Raw genomic sequence first — 25,661 nt, forward strand, 5'->3', positions numbered from 1 at the left:
CTTTTATTTGTTTTAAACCTGCTGCCCATTAATTTCATTTGGTGGCCCCTAGTTCTTATATTATGGGAACAAGGGTATGTCTATATTAGACCCCTAGTTCGAACTAGGGAGACTAATGTAGGCATTTGAAGTTGCAAATCAAGCCCAGGATTTAAATTTCCCATGCTTGATTTGCATCTTCCCGTACGGTCGCCATTTTTTGAAATTTAAAAGTCCGGACTAACTGCCTGCGTCTACACACGGCAGGGACCTGGTAGTTCGAATTAAAGCCCCTAAATCGAACTACCTGTTAAACCTCATTACGGGAGGAATAACAGGTAGTTCAAACTAGGGCAACCAGCCAGGAAGATGCAAATCAAGCGTGGGCTATTTAAATCCCGGGCTTAATTTGCAACTTTGAATTCCTACATCAGCCTCCCTAGTTCGAAGTAGGGGGCTAGTGTAGACAGACCCCAAGTAAATACACTTTTCCTTATTCACTTTCTCCACACCACTCATGATTTTATAGACCTCAGTCTCCCTTTTCCAACCTGAAAAGTCTCTTTAATCTCTCCTCATACGGGATCAGTTCCAAGCCCCTAATCATTTTAGTTGCCCTTCTCTGAACCTTTTCTAATGCCAGTAGATCTTTTCTGAGATTAAGATTTTGAGAGTGGGTTAAGTCTGACTTCAGCAGGGATACGTGAGGATGCTCACTGCCCCAGCAATGCTTCCTGGGGGTGTTCTGAGAACACAGGCAAGTGTCCTAAAAGTGTGGAGCGGAGTCCACTGAGAGGCCACGTAGGCTAGTGAGTGGGCCCCATGGGTGGCCCCCCTTCATCTCTGTGGGCTGCAAGATTGTTGTAACCAACACGGTCTCCCAGGGTAGGGTAATTTGCTCCCTGTGCTTTTGTCCCTAGAATTTGCTGGGGGTGGCTCACTGAACCGTAGCAGCGCTGGGATTGGATGCGGTGGGAGTGCCACAGTTCTCATGGTCAATGTTGTGTGGCACCAGCCCGCACCTCCCTACACATGCCCTGGCTTTACATGTGTGTCACTTTGGTCACGCGGGGAGGAAAAAACGACACAGAAGGACACCAGCAGAATCTGTGGCAAGGGCAGTCATAGACAAAGGTCTCACGGGCCACACACAGAGCCCTGATGGCTGCAGGTTGCTCTCCATTAGCGTGGTCCCCTACATCTCAGTCTGTAAACCAGCGTGGCAGGCAAGGGGACCACGTGTCTGCACTGGGGTGTATTTCACCCAGTCGGAGGGGATTCCAACGGCTGTTTGTAGCAGAGTGCAAGCAAGTAAGACTCTCCGGGGCTTTCCCCACCATGGCATATTTTTTGCAAGGACAATCAGATTATGACAAGAAAAATGGGCCGGCTCCTCACCTGATGTAGATCAGTGTCACTCCAAGGAAGTCAACAGACCTGTACCATTTACACCCAATTTACACCAATAGCTGGCATCCGAGCACAGCAAAGTGAACAGATCCGTACCATTTACACCCAATTTACACCAATAGCTGGCATCCGAGCGCAGCAAAGTCAACAGATCCGTACCATTTTACACCCAATTTACACCAATAGCTGGCATCCGAGTGCAGCAAAGTCAACAGTTCTGTACCATTTTACACCCAATTTACACCAATAGCTGGCATCCAAGTGCAGCAAAGTCAACAGTTCTGTACCATTTTACACCCAATTTACACCAATAGCTGGCATCCAAGTACAGCAAAGTCAACAGTTCTGTACCATTTCACACCCAATTTACACCAATAGCTGGCATCCAAGTACAGCAAAGTCAACAGTTCTGTACCATTTCACACCCAATTTACACCAATAGCTGGCATCCAAGTACAGCAAAGTCAACAGTTCTGTACCATTTCACACCCAATTTACACCAGTAGCTGGCATTGGAGTACAGAGATAGGATGACTTCTTATTTTAGCCTCTCTGCAACCATTATGGAACTGCTGAGCTTCTTCCTCAGGGAAAACGACACACACCTAATGTCGGGTATGACAGAAAATGATTCAAAGCCTGAGCTCCATTTTCCAATTTCTGGCATATTTCAATACTTCTCCGTTTAGTGCTCTTTATATTACATTCTACATGGGGAAGATATCCAGGGGTGGATAGGTTCTTCTAAAACCTGCTACCTGCATTCACCACTTCCTCCACCCTTCCCATTTCAGTCTGTATCCTCCCCGAGGGGCAGGTGGATCTTGCGATGGAAGAGGTAGCCACTCACTGGGATAATGCAACCCGAGAAGCAGTGATGCACTGGGACAATGGAGTTGAACTTACAGTGTATGCTCCTCCCAGCCACCCCCGGACAGAGGAAATGCAGGAAGAAGAAAAGAGGTAGGAAGAGAAGGTTGATGCTGGAAGGTTTATATTGTAAAGAATGAAGTGGTACTCCAGTCTGGAGTGTTATGTCCCATTTTTCATCGTATCCATTCAATACGTTGTGCGAGTTAGTTAGCAGATGCTAATTTGTGTAAGTGTGCAAACGTGAGATGCACCGCCAACCTCCAAAAGTTACTAACACAAACCAAGCGCTTTCCTTTTGATTTCACCGGGATTTGGGTTAGAGGAAATGCCCGTTTAGATCCCTTGCAAAAGGCTTTTTTAAAAATAGTCATTGGCAAAGATTTCAGAGACACAAGATCAGACCCAGGGCTGGTTGTGTTTGGATGAATTATAAAGAGAAATGGCCAAGAATTCCCAATTTTCACAGGAACTATTTTTCTAAACAAGGCTTTTGGAAGGGATTTAAGCCCTCAAGTTTCAGGGCATAAGCCAGCTAGTATCATAGAATCATAGAACCATAGAGCTGGAAGAGACCTCAGAAGGTCGTCAAGTCCAGCCCCCCGCTCTAGGCAGGACCAGTCCCATCTAAATCAACCCGGCCAGGGCTTTGTCAAGCTGAGACTTGAACACCTCTAGGGATGGAGACTCCACTACTTCCCTAGGGAACCCATTCCAGTGCTTCACCACCCTCCTAGGGAAATAGTTTTTCCTAATATCCAACCTAGACCTCCCCCACGGCAACTGGAAACCATTACTGTACTCCTTGTTCCGCCATCCGTCACCACCGAGAACAGCCTTTCTCCAGCCTCTCTGGAACCCCCCTTCAGGAAGTTGAAGGCTGCTACCAAATCCCCCTCACTCTTCACTTCTGCAGAATAAACAGACCCAACTCCCTCAGTCTCTCCTCACAGGTCATGCGCTTCAGCCCCCTAATCATTTTGGTTGCCCTCCGCTGGACCCTCTCCAACGCATCCACATCCTTTTTGTAGTGGGGGGTCCAGAACTGGACACAATACTCCAGATGTGGCCTCACCAAGCTGAATAAAGGGGAATAATGACATCTCTGGATCTGCTGGCAATGCTCCTCTTCTTGGCTACAAGGGCACACTGCTGACTCCTATCCAGCTTCTCATCCACTGTCATCCCCAGGTCCTTTTCTGCAGAACTACTACTTAACCGGTTGGTCCCCAGCTGTAACAATGCTTGGGATTCTTCCGTCCCAAGTGCAGGACTCTGCACTTGTCCTTGTTGAACCTCATCAGATTTCTTGTGGCCCAATCCTCCAATTTGTATTGGATCCTATCAGAGGCAGTGGTTCTGTTAGTCTGACATCCTGCCTCTGACAGAGTCCGACACTGACAGTTTCAGAGGAAGGTGCAACAAACCTTGTAGTAGGCAGTTATATGAGAGCATATCCGGGTGGGGGGGGGGGAGTTTCTTCCTACTCTCCCATAATTAGAGATTGGCTCATGCCCTGAAAAAAGCCAAAAGGCTTGTTTAAAAAAATAGTTCCTGTGAAAATTGGGACTTCTTGGCCATTTCTCCTTATAATTCATCTAAACTCTTCCAAATAAAATTGTCCCTGGGTCTGATCTTGTGTCACTGAAATCTTTGCCAGGTTTGTCATTGATTTCAATGGAAGCAGGATCAGCCCCATATGCTATTGTGTAACTGAAGACTTACTTTTCCACCAGCCTGTAGCGTTGAAATCTCGGCTGGAAAGACTCGATGGTTAGAATTAAATCAGCTATCATCGCCAGTGTGATGGGCATCCGAAAGACAGTTAATAGTATAGTCCAGCTGGAAACATTTCCATAGAGGCTTGATGTTTACTTCCTGTTCTGCTGAGCTATCTCACAGCCATCAGGTTCATCCCCAGAACTGGTTGCATTCCAGTACTGGGTGAAGCGATGGCTATCTCCTATAAATCACAATTCGAGGGGTGTGTGTGGCAGGGTGAAAGTTTCTATATAAGGGCAAACAATGTATTCTCATTGCTCCAGGATGCAACTGAAATTCTCCAGTGAGTGTATTGTGCAAGTATCTTGGAGTTAAACAACAGTCTATCCAGGTGGTGAGAAAATATTAAGTCATGCAAGTGCTGCATTTTGGGTTTTCAGTAAACCAGCATTGCGAAATAACAAATCCCAGCAGGAAGTGGCCCCATGCGGCTAGGGATTCAATCCCTAGAATTTTCCCTCTGCAAGAATAAATATGATTTAAAATTATAGCTCGTATTGCACAAGAACAAAAGGAAATCAACCCACCCACCCAAGTGTGATTGAAGGCTGCAGGAGAGGCCAGCTCTGGGACCAGGTGGGATCTGCATTTTCTAATGGGGATAGAGACTGGGTAGGGATTTTTAATCCTATGAGACAAAGACGGTTTTACAAAGGAAAATCAAAATCTGAGTCTGTCTGCTGGACCTCTCATTGGATACATCAAGCTAACAGAAATGGGCAGGACCTGGAGACAGATCTCGGGAGGAAGCTAGGAAAAGAGGATCCAGTACCTGTGATGCATGGCCCTGGCGTAGCCATAGAAAACTGGACACTTTGCACAAGGAAGGGAGCTGACCTGTATTTCTTGGGGTGGCAATACGTTACCACTCTTGGCTTTCCCCAGGGAAGGTGGGATGTGCCTAGCTGGCCAGCGGATATCAGCAACCTGCAGAAGATGCATTTACCTTATCTCCATTGCCTTTCAGCACATGGCTGCTAAAATGTGCTTCCGCAAGGATGTTCAGCAGCTTGCTTTGGGCAGGGATAGGCGTCTCTGTATCTCCTCAGAGGCCTGATGGCTAACTCGGTTCTCACTCTTCTTGGGCAGTTCATCTCAGGATGGGAGCTGGGGTACCCCTGAACAGGATGCTGAATGCATTCCCATCCTGAACGGACTCTGACCAGTGTCCACAGAGCCACCATCTTGCTGATGGGTCTTTGGGGGGCGAGGGGGGAATGTATATCTGGGACTCTAAGTCAAGGTAGCACGTCCACTTTAAGGGATGAATGTTGAGGCTTCCTGGTGGCATGAACACGCTATTTCGAAATAGTTATTCTGGGAGTTATTATTTTGAACTAAGTTATTTTGAAATAAGTTCCTAGTGTAGACATGCCCTGGGAGTGAAACTGGTTTCAGGTATAACAATTCCAATGTTCCCAGAACTATGTTTAAACATGGCTAGTGCAGAAATGAGAAACTGAATTCTCTCTGTGAATGTAACCTGGAGGGCACAGTTCTTGATAGATGTTCTAGAGCTGGGAATCCCCTGCCTTCTCCCTGACAAAGCCCTGTCTAGGTTGATTTAGTTGGGGATGGTCCTGCTTTGGCGGGGGGCTGGACTTGACGACCTTCTGAGGTCACTTCCAGCCCTGGGATTCTATGATTTAGCTTTCCTTACACTAAACAATGGCGCTTAACAGGCAGCGAGACACAGAATTCCATTCATTCACTTGCTGCTTAATGGTGTTTCCTGCCACCATCCAGAAAATATAGTTATGGATTTGTTCTAATGCATTACACCATTTTTTTCTAATGTGCAGTCCTAGAACAGGGGTGGCCCACCTGCGGCTCATGAGCACCATGCGGCTCTTCTCCCCCAAAAGTGCGGCTTGCAAAGCCACTCCTGCGCGCGCCTACCCCCCCCCCCCCACCAATAGCCTGGCTCGCCTGTGCTCACCGGGCCGGCAATTCAAAATGGCGCCCAAGATGGCAGTCATCGAGCCTGATATAGCCAAAAAGCCTAAGCTCATTTCTTAAAGGGACAGCCTCATTTTTTTTTTTTGGCTTGACACTTCTGGGGAGCTTTCCTTTTTTCCTCCCCCTTGACAATTCTGGTACTGCTCTTCACATTTTTTCCACTGCTGTTCGGTGCTCTTTGTTAAATTTGTTGGCCACCCGTGTCCTAGAAGCTAACCTTTCCACCTGGCCAGCAGTTGATTTCCTGTGCTTAAAGGGGGAATGCCACTATCAATGAGGTCTTATAAAAATGCCACGCTTCCTGAGAGCAAGTAGAATTGTTAGTGCCTAGGGCTATGTTTCTCCATTTTATAACATTTTCACTCTGTTCCTCGGAAGATATTCTGCATTCTTTTCTCTATACCCCACTAAGAACCTGCAAATGATGGAGAGGAAAGAAAGCCAATATCTCCAGATATTTCTTTTGTGGCAGTGAGCAGGTATACCCCTGGCCTCTGCCCAAAGGGGAACTGAAGTTTATTGCAGTTTCGGAGAAGTACTTATATTTTTATAGTCTAAGGATTTCCAATTCCCACCTCATTTTCAAAATATGCATCAAACAAATCATACAAGAAACTTTTCCTTTTCCAAGGCTGCAGACATCATGTTCCCAGATTGGTAACGAGGAGGAAGAAATAAAGATCGCAGGGTAAAGTGGCTTCCATTGACTTGAGTTTGTAATGTAGACCAGGCTTAAATGCTATTCAGAATTGTTTGACTTCTTTCCGGTTTGACTCAGTGTGCATAGATGATTTTATGTCAGAATCATTTGCATGAGTTTGCGGGCCGTGGGAGTTTAACAAATTTGGGTTCAAACAAACTTGGTTTTGTCAGAAGCCAAATCTCCCTGCAAACCCACCGGCAAGACTCAGGTTCATGCTCTTTGGGGTGGGTTATGTGTTTTGCCAGAAGAGAGGACAGGCCAAGAACACTGTTTGAATCGTAGAATCCTAGGGCTGGAAGAGACCTCAGGAGTCACCGAGTCCAGCCCCCTGCCCAAAGCAGGATCAACCCCAACTCTATCAGCCCAGCCAGGGCTTTGTCAAGCCAGGACTTAAAAACCTCTAGCGATGGAGATTCCACCCCCTCCCTAGGGAACCCGTCCCAGTGTTTCCCCACCCTCCTAGGGAAATTGTTTTTCCTAATATCCAACCTAGACCTCCCCCTGTAACTTGAACTTGAAAGGCAGTGACAAACAGCTGCCTACAACTAGCTGCAGAGAGAAGAAAAACATTTTGTATGTCTGGATGCGTCAGCAAGTTTAGAACCACAGACAGAATTCATGTGAACCAGAGCAGGTTTGCAAAAGCAGCACTCATGCAACCTTCAGCGTAAATTTGAATGTGGTTGGAATTCAGGTCAAATGGTTCACAACTTCTAGTGTCCTTTCGGGTAGCAACCGATATGCTCTTTGCATGACATGGCCGTATCTTCCTACAGCTCAGGATAAACACTGGAGCTAATTGCCTAGGGAGGTGGTGGAATCTCCATCAATGGAGGATTTTAAGAACCGCTTAGACAAACACCTGTCAGGGAATGGTTTAGAATGATCCTTAGTCCTGCCTCAGTGCAGGGGACTGGACTAGCTGACCTCTCATGAAGACAGCATTTTCAGAGATCATTGCTACAGCCCAGCCTGGAAAGGATGCTTTTGCTAATTTGGCTTATTCAAGGGCTGGCGGATCGATGACGCGAGGTACCTAGTAACAAGCAAGTATCTCCTAGCGACATGTTCTCTTTCTTAGCAACCGCTCAGCTTCTCCTAGCAACTGCAGCCCTTTGGACCCTAAACTGTTACCCCCTCCCACAGGGGGTTTTGCAGCACCATCTCTGCACAACATCTCGATCCGATTAACAGGAAATGGGATTTTGCACTAATCTGCAGACATCAAAAGCAAGAGAGAGAGAATAAAAAATCTTGGTCTCAAAGTAGTTTCAGATCATTCTAAAAAATATGTGTTAATAAAATGCAGACGGGATTGTTATGAATATAGGGGAGCTGGATTTAAAGATGGGATTGTGTATTAGAGCCAGAAATGGAATTTAATACAAGTAGGTGAATTTTTAAATCATTTTTCTTTTGTAGGAAATGGTTGATGTATCCACAAACTTTATAAATGGTTTAATTGGGAAGGAATACGTTAGAAATCTTCTTTGGTTAGCTGAGTGGTTTGTTTTGGTTCCACATGGTGCAAACATTTGGAGTTTTATTATCTAGTATACTACGACTACTGTAATACTATACTCTGCTTTTTAGTTAAAAAACCAAAACTCCTAGATTTTCAACTGGAAACTGAAAATGTGTCATTGTTCAATGTTTACACTTTAATTGTTTTGCTTATTACTTAATCAAACACTGTTTTTCAGTAACTGCTGCATTGTAATTGAGTGAACTTTGCATGCTGGTGAAATCCTTTATTATTGGTTATTAGGAAAATGTATATTTCGTGTCTGATTGCCATTTTTCTAAGTTTCGGTCTATTTGGATTTTTACTGGAAAAGAGAGAGGTTGAGAATGGTTGTAGGATATGATCAAAAGATTTGAGACTGGATTTTGAATAATTAATTAATCCAAATGAAAACCCAACTTCTGTGCAGTAATAACTAGATGCAGATATAAGATTACACATTTACCTAGCTAAGGAGCTATTCAATATGTGATAACATGGGCTTTTCAATTTTCGCCTATTTAATTATTTTCTTATTTATTTACTTAATTATCCCAATTTTCCCTCACAAATTAACCCCACGACAAACGCACAAAACTGCCACCAAAACAACCAACATATTGATTTTGGGGGTGACTTCTGAGCATTGAGTAAGGTGATCACCAACCACGGACACCTGATGATTTTTTTTACTTAAACTTATCAGGCATATTAAACTAATAACATTAATCATGTGGGCTTGATTTATCAAATATGGATGGTGGAGGAGGACATACAGATTCTGTATTTGCACGCTCAAGTTCATAGAATCATAGAACACTAGAACTGGAAGGGAACTCGAGAGGTCATCAAGTCTAGTCCACTGTCCTCATGGCAGGACCAAGCACGATCTACATCATCCCTGAAGTTGGCAGTTGGAACAGAAAATGAACATTATGTGTTTTATTGATCATTTAGATGTAGAAATGAGGGATTTAGATGGTGCTCTACAGGTGTTCCTGTTGGAAAATTGGGCTCTCGGCTGTTGTTTGATGGATTTAGCATAGTGGGATGAGTTTATTTTTCTGCAAATGATCTACACACTTTCTGATATTTTCATCTGGTCTCCCATTTATTTTTGTTACCAACATTAAAAGAAAGTCTCTTGTAGTTAAAACTTTCATCCCACAAATTACATTTAGTTGATATTCATCTATTTAGGTGCTTTGTCAAAATTTTGGATTAATCAGTATCTATTTTCTTGAGAGTGGGGGTTTTTCCAGATGGCTAAAATTTCCGTGGTCTCTCCTTTCAGCCCCCTGATTATGTGTTTGGCATCGTCGTGTGTTCTCATTAATCTGCAAATGGGCTTTGATAGGTAGCTTATGAAGCAATGGTCTTTCAACCTGACATGTAACCCCCCTCCCCATGTCTCTTGCCTGTAATATACACAGACTCAGAAATGGCTGGAAAAATCCTGTTCTTGTTTCACTGATTTTGTTTCCCCTTCCGTAGATCCCCACCTCACTCCCCTTTTGTGGCTTGCAGTGGTGTGCAGGATGAGTTCGCCTTCGCTGCCGCTGACCTGGGTTTTGAGCAGGTAGAAGACCTGTGGACGGCTCCCAAGGGCCCCTTGCTACAGGTACAAAAATGCTTCTAATGCTTGCAATGCAGGTGTTGCAGATTGCTAACCGCCCTCTCCGGGAGTGCGACAAGTACTTGCAAGTGTATGGGCGATCCTCATGGGGATGTGGAGCTTTGGTTTCTGCTCGGGGAGCTTCTGAGAGGGGCAGATTGCCAGTTCTTTTCCGCAGGCTGTGGGAGAAGTAGCTCAAGGAGCTGAGCCATTCTTGCAGCTTGTGGGCTGCAGTAGTTTCCAAGGTCGCTTTCCCTATGTCCTCGTTCTCTGAGATGTGCAAAGGTCGTAAACGTCTTGCAAGGGTTTCCAGCCCCTTTTCTGGGGAGTGGAGCCCATCGCTCTTCCACTGTGTGCCAGACCTTCAGCAGGATTTGCCTCCGGGTCCATATTTAGGGTTTGCTTTTGCAACTATAGAAGAAATACGAACACACGTCCACGCAGCAAGAAGCAGTGATAATGGGCGATCCATTCCTCTGCCTTGGTGAACTTGCTTTGGAAAGGAAAAGCTAGAAAGCCCAAGAAGTTGAGTGTATTTTAATTGCTAAAGGCTATGTCTAGATTGCAGGCTTTTTTCGGTAGAAGCTTTTCCGGAAGAGCTCTTCCGAAAAAACTTCTTCCGAAAGTAAGCATCCACACTGCGAAAGCACATCGAAAAAGCGATCAGCAGATAGCGTCCACACTGAATGGATGCTATCTCGCATATAAGCTGTGATTACTATGGGTGGAATGGCCACCAATGCACCTGTGCTTTTTCCTTTTTCCTCTTCTTGCGAAAGAACTCCCTCTTCCCCATCCACACATGCCTTTTTCTGAAAGAGCTCTTTTGGAAAAAGACTTCTTCCTCGTAGAAAGAGGTTTAGCAATGTCGGGAAAACCCCTCAGTTCTTTCAATTTTTTTTCGAAAGAACGCGATTGCAGTGTGGATGTAAGTGAAGGGTTTTTTTTTTGGAAAAATGGCCATTTTTCTGAAAAAGACTGTAGTGTAGACATACCCTTAGAGAGAGCAGTTCAGCAGTGAAGTTAGAAAGTCAGACTCAGAAGGTCCAAAGGAAAGTGAGCAGATGAAATACCAAAGCAAAGGGCTCAGTTATTTACTTTATTAACATACGCTAAAGATATGGCAGCTAGACAGAGTGAAAATGAAAAACTTTGAAAACTACAGATATGAAGGATGGACACAGAGTACTGAATTAGAATATAAAGAGCATTTCATTTTATAAAACAATACAGGTTCCACACCCTGCCCCACTTAAAAAAAAGCAGCATAATTAAAGGATAAAGATTTATGTACAGAGCTGTGTTTGGGGTACTGTAGATCTATACACTTCATGGTCATCACATGGTAGTAGTATTTCCAACATGGCCCTGGCGTATGATACAGTATTTTAAAAAAATCAAAAAGGAAAAAAAAAGTTGTCACAACCTTCAGGAAGACATTTTGCTCTAAAATGAATGGATTGTATGAAAGAAGCTTACAGCTGAGATGTTGATCATACAGACAACCTCTGTCTTTTGTTCCCCAGATACAGGGGGAACTTGTCAGCATAGTCTAGAGCAGTGTTTCTCACCCTCTTTTTATAAAGTTCCCCTTTTTAAAAAAGTACCCCCTTTTTAAAAAAAAAAAAATTATAAGTACCCCCAGTATCTATAGTTTTCAGGCACACAATTTTTTTTCTACCATTACAACACATTTGTTTAAACAACTTAATCATATCCGGGCAGGCGATGAAATTTTTGGGTGTAAAAAATACAACAATAATAAAGAGCTGTAAAACTTAAAACAAAAATTCATTTTTCTCCAAATTTCAGTTGTGTTGACGTGCGCCCCGACTTCTCTCGAGTACCTCTGGTTGAGAAACACTGGGCTAGAGAGATGAACCCTCAGTTTGCTACTAAAACGATACTAAAATGCAGCCCTTCTGTCTAAAGGCTTGTTTCCCTGTTTCCCTTTTTGAAACAGAATAGGATGGCTTTCTGTAGCACTGTTTGTTTGTTTTGTGAAGGTGGAAGCGGAGAAAGGTGGAGGAGCTGGAACTGATGCTGAAGGTACAGTATATAATGCAGAATGGCATGAAATTATATAACTAGAAAGTGGCAATGAGAGGTCTGGTGAAAAATAAACTATAGACTCGCCTTCTTGAATTCTTACTTGACAGAAACAAACAAGTGATTCTTCTGCATGAAGGGCCTGCTTTCTGCAGTCTGTTACTACCGGCTGAACCTCTCTCATCCAGCACTCTCTGGTCCGGCAACACCTGTGGTCTGGCATGATTTGAGTGAGCTGGATGTCCACTTATCATGGGTGTGGCCGAGTTTCCTGCAGCCCCATAAAGTTTGTTTGCAGCCCCCAGTCCTAGCCGGTGTTCTGTGCTGATCCTTAGCTCTAACTTACCCCTAAATGTCTTCTAAGAGTATATCTAGACTGCATCCCTCTGTCGGCAGAGGGATGCAGATTAGGCAGGTAGACATTGCAAGCGAAACGGGGATTTAAATATCCCGTGCTTAATTTGCATAAAAATGGCCACCGTTTTTGCCAACTCAGCACTTTGTTGGCAAAAAGCGGCAGTTCAGAGGGGGATCTGTCGAGAAGGAAAGCCTTTTTTGACAGATCTCTTATACCTCCTGCAAGGAGGTTTACAGAATCTGTTGAAAAAGGCTCTTTCTCAACAGACCCCCTTCTAGACTGCCATTTTTGCCAACAAAGTGCTGAGTCGGCAAAAACGGTGGCTGTTTTTATGCAAATTAAGAGCAGGATATTTAAATCCCCGCTTCATTTGCAATCATAGAATCATAGAACTGGACGAGACCTCAGAAGGTCATCAAGTCCAGCCCCCTGCTCTAGGCAGGACCAATCCCAACTAATGGGCCATGATCATCTTGCAGATGAGCCGTGGACTCTGGGCACCCTCCCCTGCATGGATGTTCCAGCCCCACAGCTCTCCCCTCCCCTCCCCCAAGAGGTTAGAGCACCAGCACTAGCTTCCTGCTGTGGGGGGAAGAGCTCTGAGGCCGGATCTGGGGCTTGTGAGGGGAGGAAGCAGTTCCACACGCTGCTGCTTCCCCTCCCTGCTCCTGCACCCTCCCTCCTGCCCAGACTTTGCACCCCCACCTGCCTAGACCCCCCTTCACCCCCTCCTGCATCCCCACCTCCCACAGAGACTCTTCACCCCCATCCCTAACCCTCTCCCTGGCAGCCCCCTCCCGCACAGTGAAGTAGGGATGTACGTGACTAGTCGACTAATCGACTGTCCAGTAAGCAAAAGCTATCGGATGGTCAACACACTAGTCAACTAGTTGTTTCCATGCCCATTTCCTGCCTCTATCAGAAAGAGGCAGCAAGGGGAGGAAGAGAAGGGGATTCTGGGGGGGAGCTGGCTTAAAACCCAGTTCGCTCCAGCTCAGTGGGAGAGGGCAGGGCACTGCAGCGGGGTTCCAGCTTTGAAATGTACAAGAGTCCCCGGACTCTTGTACATTTCAAAACAGAAGCACCACATGGAGCCTGGGGCCAGCGGAGGACTCAGAGTCCCCCACTGGCCCCGGACTCCAAGAGGCGTTTCAATCTTTGAAATGCACAAGAGCCCCGCTGGGGTGCCACACAGCACTTCCGCCTTTGAAATGTAGCAACAGCCAAAAGCAGAAGCCCCCCCTTATCGACTAATCGAATAGTTGATGGAAATTCCATCGACTATTCGATTAGTTGATTAATCTAATAGTAACATCCCTACAGAGAAGCCCTCATTTTTTATCCTACCCCAGATCATAGAGGTGGCACTCCTAATTTACTAGCCCTGGGACTCCAGAAGAGTTAATCTTGCCTACGGGAAGCCTTGAACCTGTGGAGCTGGAGCGAGGTGTCTCAGTTAGAGGCCACATCAGTGAGGAATGATGTTGGTTTTTGGTTTGGGTTTTGGGTTTTTTGGTGGAGTTTTTTTCTAACCTTTGTGTGGCCCCCCAACTGATTTTTCTGTTTGTCGTTGGCCCCCAACCAAAAACGGTCCCCCACCCTCACAATAAAGATAATAGTGAAACCTTTTGTTTTGAACATAAATTAATATTTTACTTTATTTAAAATGTAGCTTGGAAAACTAACATGATTACATTTAAAGTGCTTAATCTGTTGAATGATTTTGATGACTAATATTTCCTTTCTTGCCTGTCATACACGCCCCCTTATGTTTTAGCTTTGTATTCACGTTTTCTGTAGCCTACTATAAATAATTTCGTATTTAAGGTATTTAGAGATAAAGGCATTTTGTCATCGTGAGTGGTTGGCTGTAGGAGCAACACAGCAGCAATGTCGTCAGGGCCAGATTAAGACCTTTAGAGGCCATAAGCACTGAAAAGCGTGTGGTGCCCCCCCCCCCCATGTAATTCAAAATAAAAACAATACTGCACCGTAAAATCTCTTTTTTTTTTTGGTGCCCCTGCTTTGCTGGTGCCCTAAGCACATGCTTAGTCTGCTATTGGGTAATCCAGCCCTGAATGGCGTTGTTTGATATGCCCACATATCAGAGACTAGTATTACACAGCACTTAATCTCACTGAGTAAGTAATCCCTGCTGTGAAATAAGAATTTCTTCTTCTGCTAAAGGAGACACGGAGAAGAAAAGAGGCTTTTTCTCAGCTACCTTGTTGTAGCCGGGAAATATGTGGCTACGTAAAATGCATTTTAATTTAACTTCTTAGGAGATGATAGTTTGGTAACACAAATTAGAGGGGAATTTGGTTTATAAAACTCTCTTAAATGCACTGGCTCAAGCTAATTCTTGGCATAACTCCATTGAGTTCAGTGCAGTTACCTGAGTGTCCCATTGCCCTTATTACTTTCTGAGAGTTTTTTTTAACTGCCAAGTGTGTGTTCTTGCAGTGACATTGGGCAGAACAACATTATACAATTCAGCTGCAACGTTGCAGTTCAACAGGCATGTCTTTTCGGTGGTTCGCAAGTCCCGGTGCACTACTTAAATCCACAGAAACCTTGCAGTAAGAGCTTTAAAAAGTTTATTGCATCCACATCTCAGTGAAATTTCCCCTAAGGATCGTTTCAAAATAATTCTCCTTAGGCCTTCCTTCTACATAAAAGCGGTAACCATCTGAATTCAAAACCAGTAGCCATTAACCAGAATTATGGGCCAAATTCTCTTCTCCACATAGTCCCCTTTGGGAAATGCCTGCAGAGACCCTGGCACAGGGGTTGTATTTGGGACAGGAAACACACATGACTAACGTGCGTCCTCTTACTCCAATGACCTGGCAGCCGAGGTCTGCCACCGGTTCTGTGATGTCCCTGGTCTCGGGGAAGCTCAGCATAGCAGAGAATGCAGCTCTCTGCTTGTAGCGAGTTAGTTTTTCTAAAATAAAATCCCATGTGGATCATTCTTAGCGCCTAGAGCCATGTGGCTTCAGCATGGCCCATATTTCTTTTGCCTGGTGGGAGAAGAGCAGTGTGTTGGCAGATGACTGTGGATGGCCATTGTACGTTGTATGAAAAGGCCAAAGAACAGAAAAGTGATATCAACATTGTGGTTTGGTATCATTGTGGAGGAGGATAGCATAGCAAGAGACAAATGAAGCTGCAACTCATATTATTCTACCCTAAAAAACACGTGCCATGGCCGAGAGTAGGGATGGAGACCTCTCTCACCTGCAATTTACCGCCCATGCAACAAGAACAGGGAGCGTCGCGTGTCTTCCAAAGTTTTCAGAAGTGTCCATTAATTCCAGTTGCTTCAGGTTTTGGGGTCCGCTCTGGAGCAGCTAGGGCAGAATTTTAATTAGGTGGCACTGGCAGCAGGACATAAATAGAAAACAGCCAGATGCAGCCCGTGGGCCGGATCAAAGTGTTAGGCGGGCCGGATCTGGCCCCAGGGCCGCATCCTGCCCAGCCCTGATCTAGGCACTGATTTCCAAAGTGGTGAGTACCCCCGTCTGCTGTGGTAGCCAATGGTGGCAGCAGACCCAGGTGTCTCCAGGTGGGCTTCCAAAAATGGGGCACCTAGAATGTACAGATTTTTCGAGCGTTTCTTTTAATCGTTGGGTCCCTACGTATCTGTGATACAGATAAGTCTTGTCATGAATACAGATAGGTCTTGCCTCGAATGTCTTCTCTTCAGACTGAAACTATTCGTATCCCACTGGAACTTGTGCTTTGGAGATGGCTTGTTTCACATTCTGGGCAATTAACGAAGGAGAGACGTTAGCTCCGGAAAGGCCTTACACTGAAAGCTACCGGCTCTGAGCTGTCAGGCAGAAGTGAAGCAGTGGAAAGGGCTCATTGCCCTTTCGCTTCTGGAGAACATTGCTTGGCTCAGAGGGGAGATGTGGGTTTGATGGTTCTGGGTTTGAGACCCACCCACCGGGGAGCGTCACCTCCAGGGTGCCCCATTAGGAAGGCTGGATAAGGGGTGCTTGAGAGGTGAGGTGGGGCGCGATGGGTTGTCTAGGGGTTAGGGCATTAGCCTGGAAAGCCTGGGGTTCTGGGTTCAAGCTGGTCCATCTGGGAGCATCATTTGCCATTGTGATTTTGTGATGACTGTCATTCTCTGTTTAGAATTGAAATAACACTGGGTGCTGAACATCAGGAAGTTGTGTGTGAAGTTGTGTAAGGAATGGCACTTGCCAGCTCCATTCCTGGCTCTAACCAGCGCTATTCGCTTTCGCCTTTGTGATCACACAAACCACAATCCCCTCCAGCCCTATTTCTTGTTAAGGAAACAGTTCATCTGGAAATAGCACAAAACAGTCTCACATGATTCTGTGTTTCTTGTTGCAGCTTCAGACGCCCAGTCCTTTGCTTGAAGCGCCTAGCCTCCTAGCAGCATGTCCAAGCAAACTAAAGACGTTGAGTTAGATCATCTGGTGCACGATCAGCCGCTTGACCGCAGGAGCGCCTCCCCTTCCTCCCAAGGCATAGTAGAGCAGCTACCCAATGTTCCTAGCTACCGATCCTCCAGCGCTTCCCACGTCCCAATCCTCACCTCCAGAAACCAAAAGTCTGGTGTGGTGAATCCCAGTTTTTTGAATGAGGAACGGTCCCCTTCTCATCCTGTAGGTAGGATAGAAGATGGCTTTTCTGGTGTGCTTGCATGGCTTTGGGCATGGGCGTTTATCTCTGTGTGTGTCTTTTCTGGTGCTGTTTATATTTTAAATATGTTCCATGTTGCAACATAGTGGTATTATTTTGTGTTGATACCACTGTATCACAATTACTGTATTCTCAATTGGAAATAACAAAGAATGTGAAAAATGTCTGGGTTGTAAAAAAAAATAAACACCCCAAACATCAAAAACTAACAACAAAAATTCCACCACTCCTCACGGATCAAAAATTGCAAAAACAAATCCATTGTTCAAGGATTCCATCTTCAATACACATAACTCTTTCTGTCACTAACATGCACACACAGGGTGTGTCTAGACTACATTCCTCTTTCGAAAGAGGAATGCAAATGAGGGAAATCGAAAATGCAAATGAAGCGCTGATTTACAAATCTCATGCTTCATTTGCATAATCGCGTGCGATTGCTTTTTTGGAAGAGATTATTTCGAAAAAAAACCAATCTAGACAGGGTTCTTTAAAAAAAACACCTTTTTTCAGGAATAAGGGTTCTTTCGAAAAATGATTTTTTTTTTCGAAAGAACCCCTTGTAGACTGCTTTTTTTTTCCGAAAAAATCTCTTCCAAAAAAGCGATCGGGCGAGATTATGCAAATGAAGCACGAGATTTGTAAATCAGCACTTCATTTGCATTTTTGATTTCCCTCATTTGCATTTCTCTTTCGAAAAAGGAATGTAGTCTAGACCAGTGTCTCTTAAACTGTGTTCCGCGGTACACCGGTATGGGGTTGGAGGTGTGCCGCGGAGAACAACAGAGTTCAAAATGGCTGTCCTTAAAGGGGCAGGCGACCTTTTTTTTTTTTTTTTGCTCAATAACTTTTTCCCGGCTTTCTTTTTTTCTCAGCAAAAAATCCTTGGTGTTCCTCATAAAAAAAATTATTGTTTGGTGTTCCTCAGTCTTAAAAAGTTTAAGAAACACTGGTCTAGATGCACCCATCCAGGCTTAGTGAAAACAGAGGGATGGGACGAGGAAGTCTTGGTGTCCCCCAGGATAAGCAGTTTCGTCCGTATGTGTTAACCTGGCTTTTGTGGCTCTGTTTCACAATGAAAGTGTGAGGTTCTGCCACTCTTGTGTCAAACATTAGCATGTGCCACAAACAGCTGCGCTGAAATGAATGGAATTACTTTTGGCACATGTACAAAAATGGCATTCCGGTTCACCACTCTGTATGAGTAAGGGTGGCAGAACCTGCCCCTTCATGGCCCATTAAGGCTCTGTCGTGTTTGTTGTGTGACGTTTCTTGTGTTTTCTTGCTTTGTCACTTCTAGCTGAGTATCTTTTCCGGTAAACAATGGAGAGGTTGGAATGGGATTGTTTGTATATGGACGCTCTCCTGTGCTTTCTGGGTGACAGTCATCCCTGGGCAGAAAGCCAATCACTGAGGGTAGTGGTCTATTGCCCTCTATACACTAGTGAATTTTCACCTTTTGTAAAGTTGCAAGGACTTGCTGGCTGTAATTTTAGAGATCACAATGAGGGTAGGGTTGCCATCTCTGAGGCGCGGGCACACACACACACACACACACACACACACGGCCACTGGTCATCCCCAACCACCAAAGAAGGTCTTAGCATGGCTGGTGAGCATTGGGACTCTTCCACTTCCTGGAGCCCTCAAGGGAGCCCCCCTCCCACTTCTCCCATCCTGCACTTGGCCTCTCTCGTCCAACTCATGGTGTCAGGCTTACTGGACCAGATCTTCAGCTGATGTAGGCCAGTGAAGATCTGCTGTATTATATCCACTGAGGATCTGGCCTGTTCTCCCCCCCCCCCCTTTCAAGATGGACCTTAACTTTGAATTTTGTGACTGTCAGTTCCTTTCTGCATGTGATATCAGTATAAACACATAAGTACATGCATAAGACCTGGAGACAGCTTAGATTGACCTCTATGGTAACAGGTTGATAGATTTGGACTTTGAGCAGAAACACTGGTCACAAGGAATTGTGCCCCTTTTCTTTTTCTGATTGCTTATGTGTGTGTTTTTCTCTCCAAGAGCCATCGTCCAATGGATATCCCACTGTAAGCATCAAAGACGATGTCACCAAAAACAGCTCTGCAGGGGTGCAGAAACGAGTCACGCCCGTGTCCCCGATCTCCTGGACTAAATCCCACACTCTCACCGTACCAGGAGTGTCTGTGGCTCCAAAGAGGTATTGGATCTGGGAAATATCTTCAATGTATCACATTCTGCCTGATTTCCACTCCAGGGACTATCCCCTCTGACAAGCACCTCAAACCAGTTACCTTGGGTTGCTTTCTACCGCAAGTCTGCCCACAAGTTCCATGCTTGAGAGTCATAGATATCAAGACAAAGAACTTTGTTAAGGAGACGTTAACTTGGTGTAGCTGCCAATATTCCACCCAACTGGAGTGTCTCCCAGATACACACTCCATCTGGGAGAGACGATACAGTTACGTGCTTATCTGAGAAGAACCAACGTCAGTAAGTGACAAGGTAGCTCGCTTAGCATCAGAGGAAATAGATTAGAAAACCAGTGTCCGGTGGTGCATGAATGTGAAATGACATGCAAAAACAAACAACCAAAAAAGGATGGTGGAAGGTTAGGAACGTTAAGGTAGTTTTGGTACCTTGTTTGGAGACTTAATTCTGCATTTCAAGTACCAAATCTCTGCTGTGGGCCTGAAGCTTTAACCTCACCAGAACAAGGAGTTTTGTAGAAGAATATCCTTAATTTTGTGTAAATGGTTGCAGTGTTTTCATAGACTCATAGACTTTAAGGTCAGAAGGGACCATTATGATCATCTAGTCTGACCCCCTGCACAGTGCAGGCCACAGAATCTCGCCCACCCCTCTTAGAATAATCCTCTCACCTATGTCTCAGATATTGAAGCCTTCAAATACTTTGAAGGCCCCAACATGCAGAGTCCTTCAGCTGTGATCTGTGCCCAATGCTACAGAGGAAGGCGAAAAACCTCCAGGGCCTCTGCCAATCTACCCTGGAGGAAAATTCCTTCCTGACCCCAAATATGGCGATCAGCTAAACCCTGAGCATGTGGGCAAGACTCACGAGCCAGACACCCAGAAAGTTCCCTATAGCAACTCCTATCCCCTCCATTGACCTATTTCGAACTGATAATGAATGGTCAATTAGTTACCAAGATCATGTTATTTCATCCAACCATCCCCTTATCATAGAATCATAGAACTGGAAGAGACCTCAGAAGGTCGTTAAGTCCAGCCCCCTGCTCTAGGCAGGACCAATCCCATCTAAATCAACCCGGCCAGGGCTTTGTCAAGCCGAGACTTAAACACCTCTAGGGATGGAGACTCCACTACTTCCCTAGGTAATCCATTCCAATGCTTCACTACCCTCCTAGTAAAATAGTTTTTCCTAATATCCAATCTGGACCTCTCCCACCACAACTTGAGACCATTGCTCCTTGTTCTGCCATCCGTCAGTACTGAGAACAGCCTCTCTCCATCCTCTTTGGAACCTCCCTTCAGGAAGTTGAAGGCTGCTATCAAATCCCCCCTCACTCTTCGCTTCTGCAGACTAAACAGACCCAAGTCCCTCAGCCTCTCCTCGTAGGTCATATGCTCCAGACCCCTAATCATTTTGGTTGCCCTCCGCTGGACCCTCTCCAATGCTTCCGCATCCTTTTTGTAGTGGGGGGCCCAGAACTGGACACAATACTCCAGATGCGGCCTCACCACAGCCGAATAAAGGGGAAAAATGACATCTCTGGATCTGCTGGCAATGCTCCTCTTAATGCATCCTAATATGCCATTAGCCTTCTTGGCTACAAGGGCACACTGTTGACTCATATCTAGCTTCTCATCCACTGTAACCCCCAGGTCCTTTTCTGCAGAACTACTACTTAACTGGTTGGTCCCCAGCCTGTAACTATGCTTGGGATTCTTCCGTCCCAAGTGCAGGACTCTACACTTGTCTTTGTTGAATCTCATGAGATTTCTAGTGGCCCAATCCTCCAATTTGTCTAAGTCACTCTGGACCCTATCTCTGCCCTTAAGCGTATCTACCTCTGTTCTTGCAAACCCCAGTAGGTCCACAAGTCAGGACAACCAAACCAGTAGACCTTAGAAGGTTTGGGGGAAATACATTCTCAGGCTAGGTCTACACTACAGAGTGTTTGTGCAAAACCTGCTGTTGTTGCACAAAAACTCGCGAAGCGTCCACACCTCAAATGTGTTTTTGCACAAGTAAAATGAAAGAACAGAGGGGTTTTTCCAGTGTAGGTATTCCTCCTTCTATGAGGAATAACTGCTTTTTGTGCAAGAGTTCTTCTGCAAAAAGGTGTGTGTGGACGGGCAACAGGGTTTTTTTGCGCAAAACCAGGAAAGAGGAAAAAGCACAGGTGCCCTGGTAGCCATTCTGTGGATAGCTATCAGCGCTTTCTTTCGAGAGAGCGCCCATGCGGTGTGCACGCTCTCTTGCACGAGAAGTTTTTGCGGAAGATCTCTTCTGCAAAAAGCTTCTTGCGCAAGAGGCCTGCAGTGTAGACATAGCCTTTGACTGCTGCTCATTGAACCTCTTGCTACCTCTGCTATCACCTAACATCTTTTGTGTGGGAATCCTGATGCTCCAGGTCTTGCAAAAAGGGAGTCCCAGTGTGTCCCTAGCCTCTGTTTGTCAGGGGGTGGAGATGGAAGGCAGGAGAGAGATCACTTGATCATTACCTGTTCGGTTCACTCCCTCTAGGGCACCCTGCTTACTTTGGGGCAAAACCCCCTTGCAAAAACGGATCAGAAGAGATTATGCAAATGAAGCATGAGAAAATGCTAATCAGCACTTCATTTGCATTGCCTCTTCCGGACAAACCCATAGTGTAGACATAGCTTAAGTGTGTCCACATGGGGACTTATACCAGTACAGTTATGCCAGTAAATTTCCCCTGGTAGACGAGCCCACAGCAACTACCACATCGATATGAGCAATAGTGAGACGAAGATCAGAAAGAAATCCTTTGCCCGAGCTACTCTGAACATGTTCCAGCCTCAGAACACGCTTATGCTGTGAACAGTTCTTGAGAAGGTTGGAACTCCCTTTTGGAACCATCACCGCACACGACACAGAGCATGTGTATGGTCAGGAAGGCTCCCTCTGGCCTGGTGTCAAAAGGTTGCCGGTAGGGAGGAGGGCTGCAAATCTCATCATCATTGCCAGGGAGAAATGAAAGGGCAGCAAGCAACAGCATCATGTCAGGGAACAGAAACATGAGGTGCCCAGTCACACCGCTCAAACTCCAAATTCCGACTGCCAAATATTCAAAAGGATACTTATGCTGACTAGTTAATGGAACCTCCACAGGCCCTAAAATGGCCATAAAGACCACTTCTTGCACAATGACTAACAATGTCAGCATAATGCTGTCTGTTGCTGGATGATTGGTGAACAGAAAAAAGTATCAGATTTGAGACCAGGTTTACGCTTCGGATCTAAGGGGAAACGTCGCTGAGGGGTGTGAAAAATCAACACCCCTCAGCGATGCAGTTAGATTGACCTAACCTCATACGTAGCTACAACATAGCACCGTACCTGAAGACATGGCCTGTTTAATTGTTCACAATGGCTTGGTTGGACAGCTCCAGATACAGTAGGCCAGATCCCCTCAGCAGGTGAAAACTGGCCTAGCTCCTTAGTCCAGCAGTCTTCACTTCCTTGTTTACTGGAGGACTGGAGTGGGCTAGTAACAACTCTGAGCCTCTCGTGCTAAGATGCGCCTTTCTCAGCCTCAGTTGAGACAGTCTGTGACACAATATCCCCTGCCTCCTGAACTGAGGGGTGCGGGACCTGCAGCTCGGGTTTCAGTCTACTGGAAGGTAGCCCCAACTTCAGATTTCTAGCCTCCCCGCCAAAAACAGGTCTGATATTTCCAACCTAAAAGAGCAGCAGAAAAAACCTTCCTTTTAAAAAAAGAGGTGAAATTCCCTGTCTTTCTACTTAAGGTAGGACCACTATACATCAAAACCATGTTTTCCTTGCATAGGTCACTTTTAAACCAAACATATTGTAGTCCTAACTTTAAATGGATCTTTTGTTCTCTAGGCCCCGAGACTGCCCACAATGAAAGAGCAAAGATCACTCTTGTCTAGTCTACAGAATAGGTTTATAGAATTGGGAAAAAATAGATTCAAGAGTATCAAGTGAAAAGCCAACCTGCCATTGGTTGACAACATTATGAAGATCTCTTGTTAAAAAGTCACTGGATTTCACTACATGGGGATTTTATTTTTCTCTTAGCCTAAGGACAAAGGTATTTGGGTGACAATCCCATCACAGCTAGAGCCAGTGACATTAATCTGACACTGAACAGCCTTAAGATCAGCATGTGGTTAAAAAACCCCAATACAACAGATTAATAGAACCTCTATGCTGAGTTGAGTAACTGGTAAGTGAAAGAAGTTCAGCTTTGCAGGGGAAAAAATTATGCAAGTGCTGCTTCTGTAGTCGGTAGTCTTTTCTACCTTTGGTCTTAATTCCAGGGAGCGCTAATGAAAAGGACCTTAAAGATAGTCCTGCTGCAATCAGTGCCACGTTAAATGAACTGGCCTGGATGAGTTTTTCATCTTTTAGGAGAATGAAAACGGGATAATTTTTTGAGAGAGAATAACTATGGCTACGTCTAGACTGGCATGATTTTCCGCAAATGCTTTTAACAGAAACAGAAAGCACTTTTTGCGGAAAAGCGTCCGTGCCAATCTAGACGCGGTTTTGCGCAAGAAAGCCCCAATCGCCATTTTCGCCATCGGGGCTTTTTTCCGCAAAACAGTCCTGAGCTGTCTACACTGGCCCTTTTGCGCAAAAACATTTCCAGAAAAGGGCTTTTGCCCGAACGGGAAGGTCAAAGCATTTGTGCAAGAAGCACTGATTTCGGACTGTAGAACGTCAGTGCTTTTGTGCAAATTCAAGCGGCCAGTGTAGACAGCTGGCAAGTTTTTCTGCAAAAGCAGCTGCATGGACGCTGTCGAGTGTGCCAGGCTTTGGTTTGCTTATTTGCTCATTGTCCTGTACCGTATGTCTGTTTTGTCTCTGTTATGTCTACACTACAAGGTTTTTGTGCAAAAACCAGCGGAGCATCCACACCTTAATCATGTTCTTGCACAAGTAAATCGGCGGAACAGAGGGCTTTTTCCAGTAGAGTAATTCCTCTCCCCAAGAGGAATAACTCTTTTTTGCACTACAGCTCTTGCACAAAAAGGCAGGTGTGAATGCTCTGTAGGGGGTTTTATGCAAGAAACCCTTATGGAAAAAAGCACAGGAGCTCTGATGGCCATTCTGTGAATGGCCATTAGAGGTTTCTTGTGCAAGAGCGTCCATGCAGTATGGACGCTCTCTTGCGCAAAAGCACATGGCTTTTGCGATGCGCTTTGAGGTCTGGATGCGCTTTGGCGCAAGAAGTCTTTGTGCAAGAACTCTTCTGGAAAGGCTTCAACAAACTCAAAGTGAGGACTTGTTTTCTTCCACAGCTTCTTGCATGAAAACCCTGCAGTGTAGACAAAGCCTCTGTGTGCAGCTCCTATGTCATTAACAAAAATCTGCAGAAAAGGCTCTTCTCTGCCCATTCCCTTCAGTAGCATAGAGAACTCTCGTTCCTTTTTTCTCTTGCTACATTGCCACAGCAGAGGAAACACTGAGATGAACCAGGAAGGAAGGCACTCAGTTTCAAAGGTTTCTAAACGCTTGTCTAAGCTAGGAAAAGAATCTGTTGCAATGACAGAGCAGTGAGTGGTGTTGAACTAATACTGTACGGCTGCTTCTAGACTGGCAAGTTTTTCCGCAAAAGCACTTGCTTTTGCGGAAAATCTTGCCAGCTGTCTACACTGGCCGCTTGAATTTGCACAAAGCACTGACGTTCTACAGTCTGAAATCAGTGCTTCTTGCGAAAATGCTTTGACGTTCCCGTTCGGGCAAAAGCCCTTTTCCGGAAATGTTTTTGCACAAGAGGGCCAGTGTAGACAGCTCAGGACTGTTTTGTGCAAAAAAGCCCCGATGGCGAAAATGGCAATTGGGGCTTTCTTGCGCAAAACCGCGTCTAGATTGGCACGGACACTTTTCCATAAAAAGTGCTTTTGCGCAAAAGCGTCCATGCCAATCTAGATGCTCTTTTCTGCAAATGCTTTTAATGGAAAAATTTCCCATTAAAAGCATTTGCGGAAAATCATGCCAGTCTAGATGTAGCCTACATGATTTGATTGCAAGCTGATATGGTTTCTAAAACAGTGCTGAACCTGTAATTGCAGTTAAACCAAATTCAGATCTCTTTTTAGCTGCACCTGTTGCTGATCTCTATTGTTAGCATGGGATATTAATATTCCTTGCTAACAGTGATTCACAGCAACAGGGACTAGAATAAACAAGACCTAATGCTTCGGACGAGAGTTGAAGATACTTCCATATATTTGAAGCCGTTCCAAAACCTGGATTGTATTCCTAGTGCTTGTAATTCAGAGTCAACTAAAGATAGACTGCGATGCAAAATTTTGACACAGTGTTCAGTCACCCCAAAATCACAGGCTTTCGGATCTGTGGTTTAGTTTTGTGCTGTTGTCGAGATAAGAACCAGACCAAAATTTCAGAATTGGGCTCAGATTCTAAACCCTCACAAAGTTCAGGAATAATCAGACCCAAATATTGGCTCCGACCCATTTATTCTTAGAGAGACGGCCACCTAGAGCGTGGTGGCCAGGAGGCCTGTGCCCCTTTGAATGGTTGGGCCTCACAACAACTATCTCT

At 45.2% G+C, this 25,661-nt stretch overlaps 1 protein-coding gene across 1 annotated transcript in view; it reads left to right on the plus strand.

Moving 5' to 3' along the window:
- The first annotated feature begins 16,324 nt into the window (after window positions 1–16,324).
- The window catches only part of LOC102447101 (cyclic nucleotide-gated channel beta-1), a 43,344-nt gene continuing 34,007 nt past the window's right edge, over window positions 16,325–25,661 (plus strand). Inside the window, exons 1-2 of the mRNA XM_075940450.2 lie at window positions 16,325–16,876; window positions 18,938–19,094. Coding sequence (XP_075796565.2) covers window positions 16,645–16,876; window positions 18,938–19,094 — 389 coding nt within the window. The 5' untranslated portion in view covers window positions 16,325–16,644. The remainder of the gene's footprint in view (window positions 16,877–18,937; window positions 19,095–25,661) is intronic.

Source organism: Pelodiscus sinensis, chromosome 12 (genome assembly GCF_052426305.1).
Source record: "Pelodiscus sinensis isolate ZL-2025 chromosome 12, ASM5242630v1, whole genome shotgun sequence".
Taxonomy (NCBI): Eukaryota; Metazoa; Chordata; order Testudines; family Trionychidae; genus Pelodiscus; species Pelodiscus sinensis.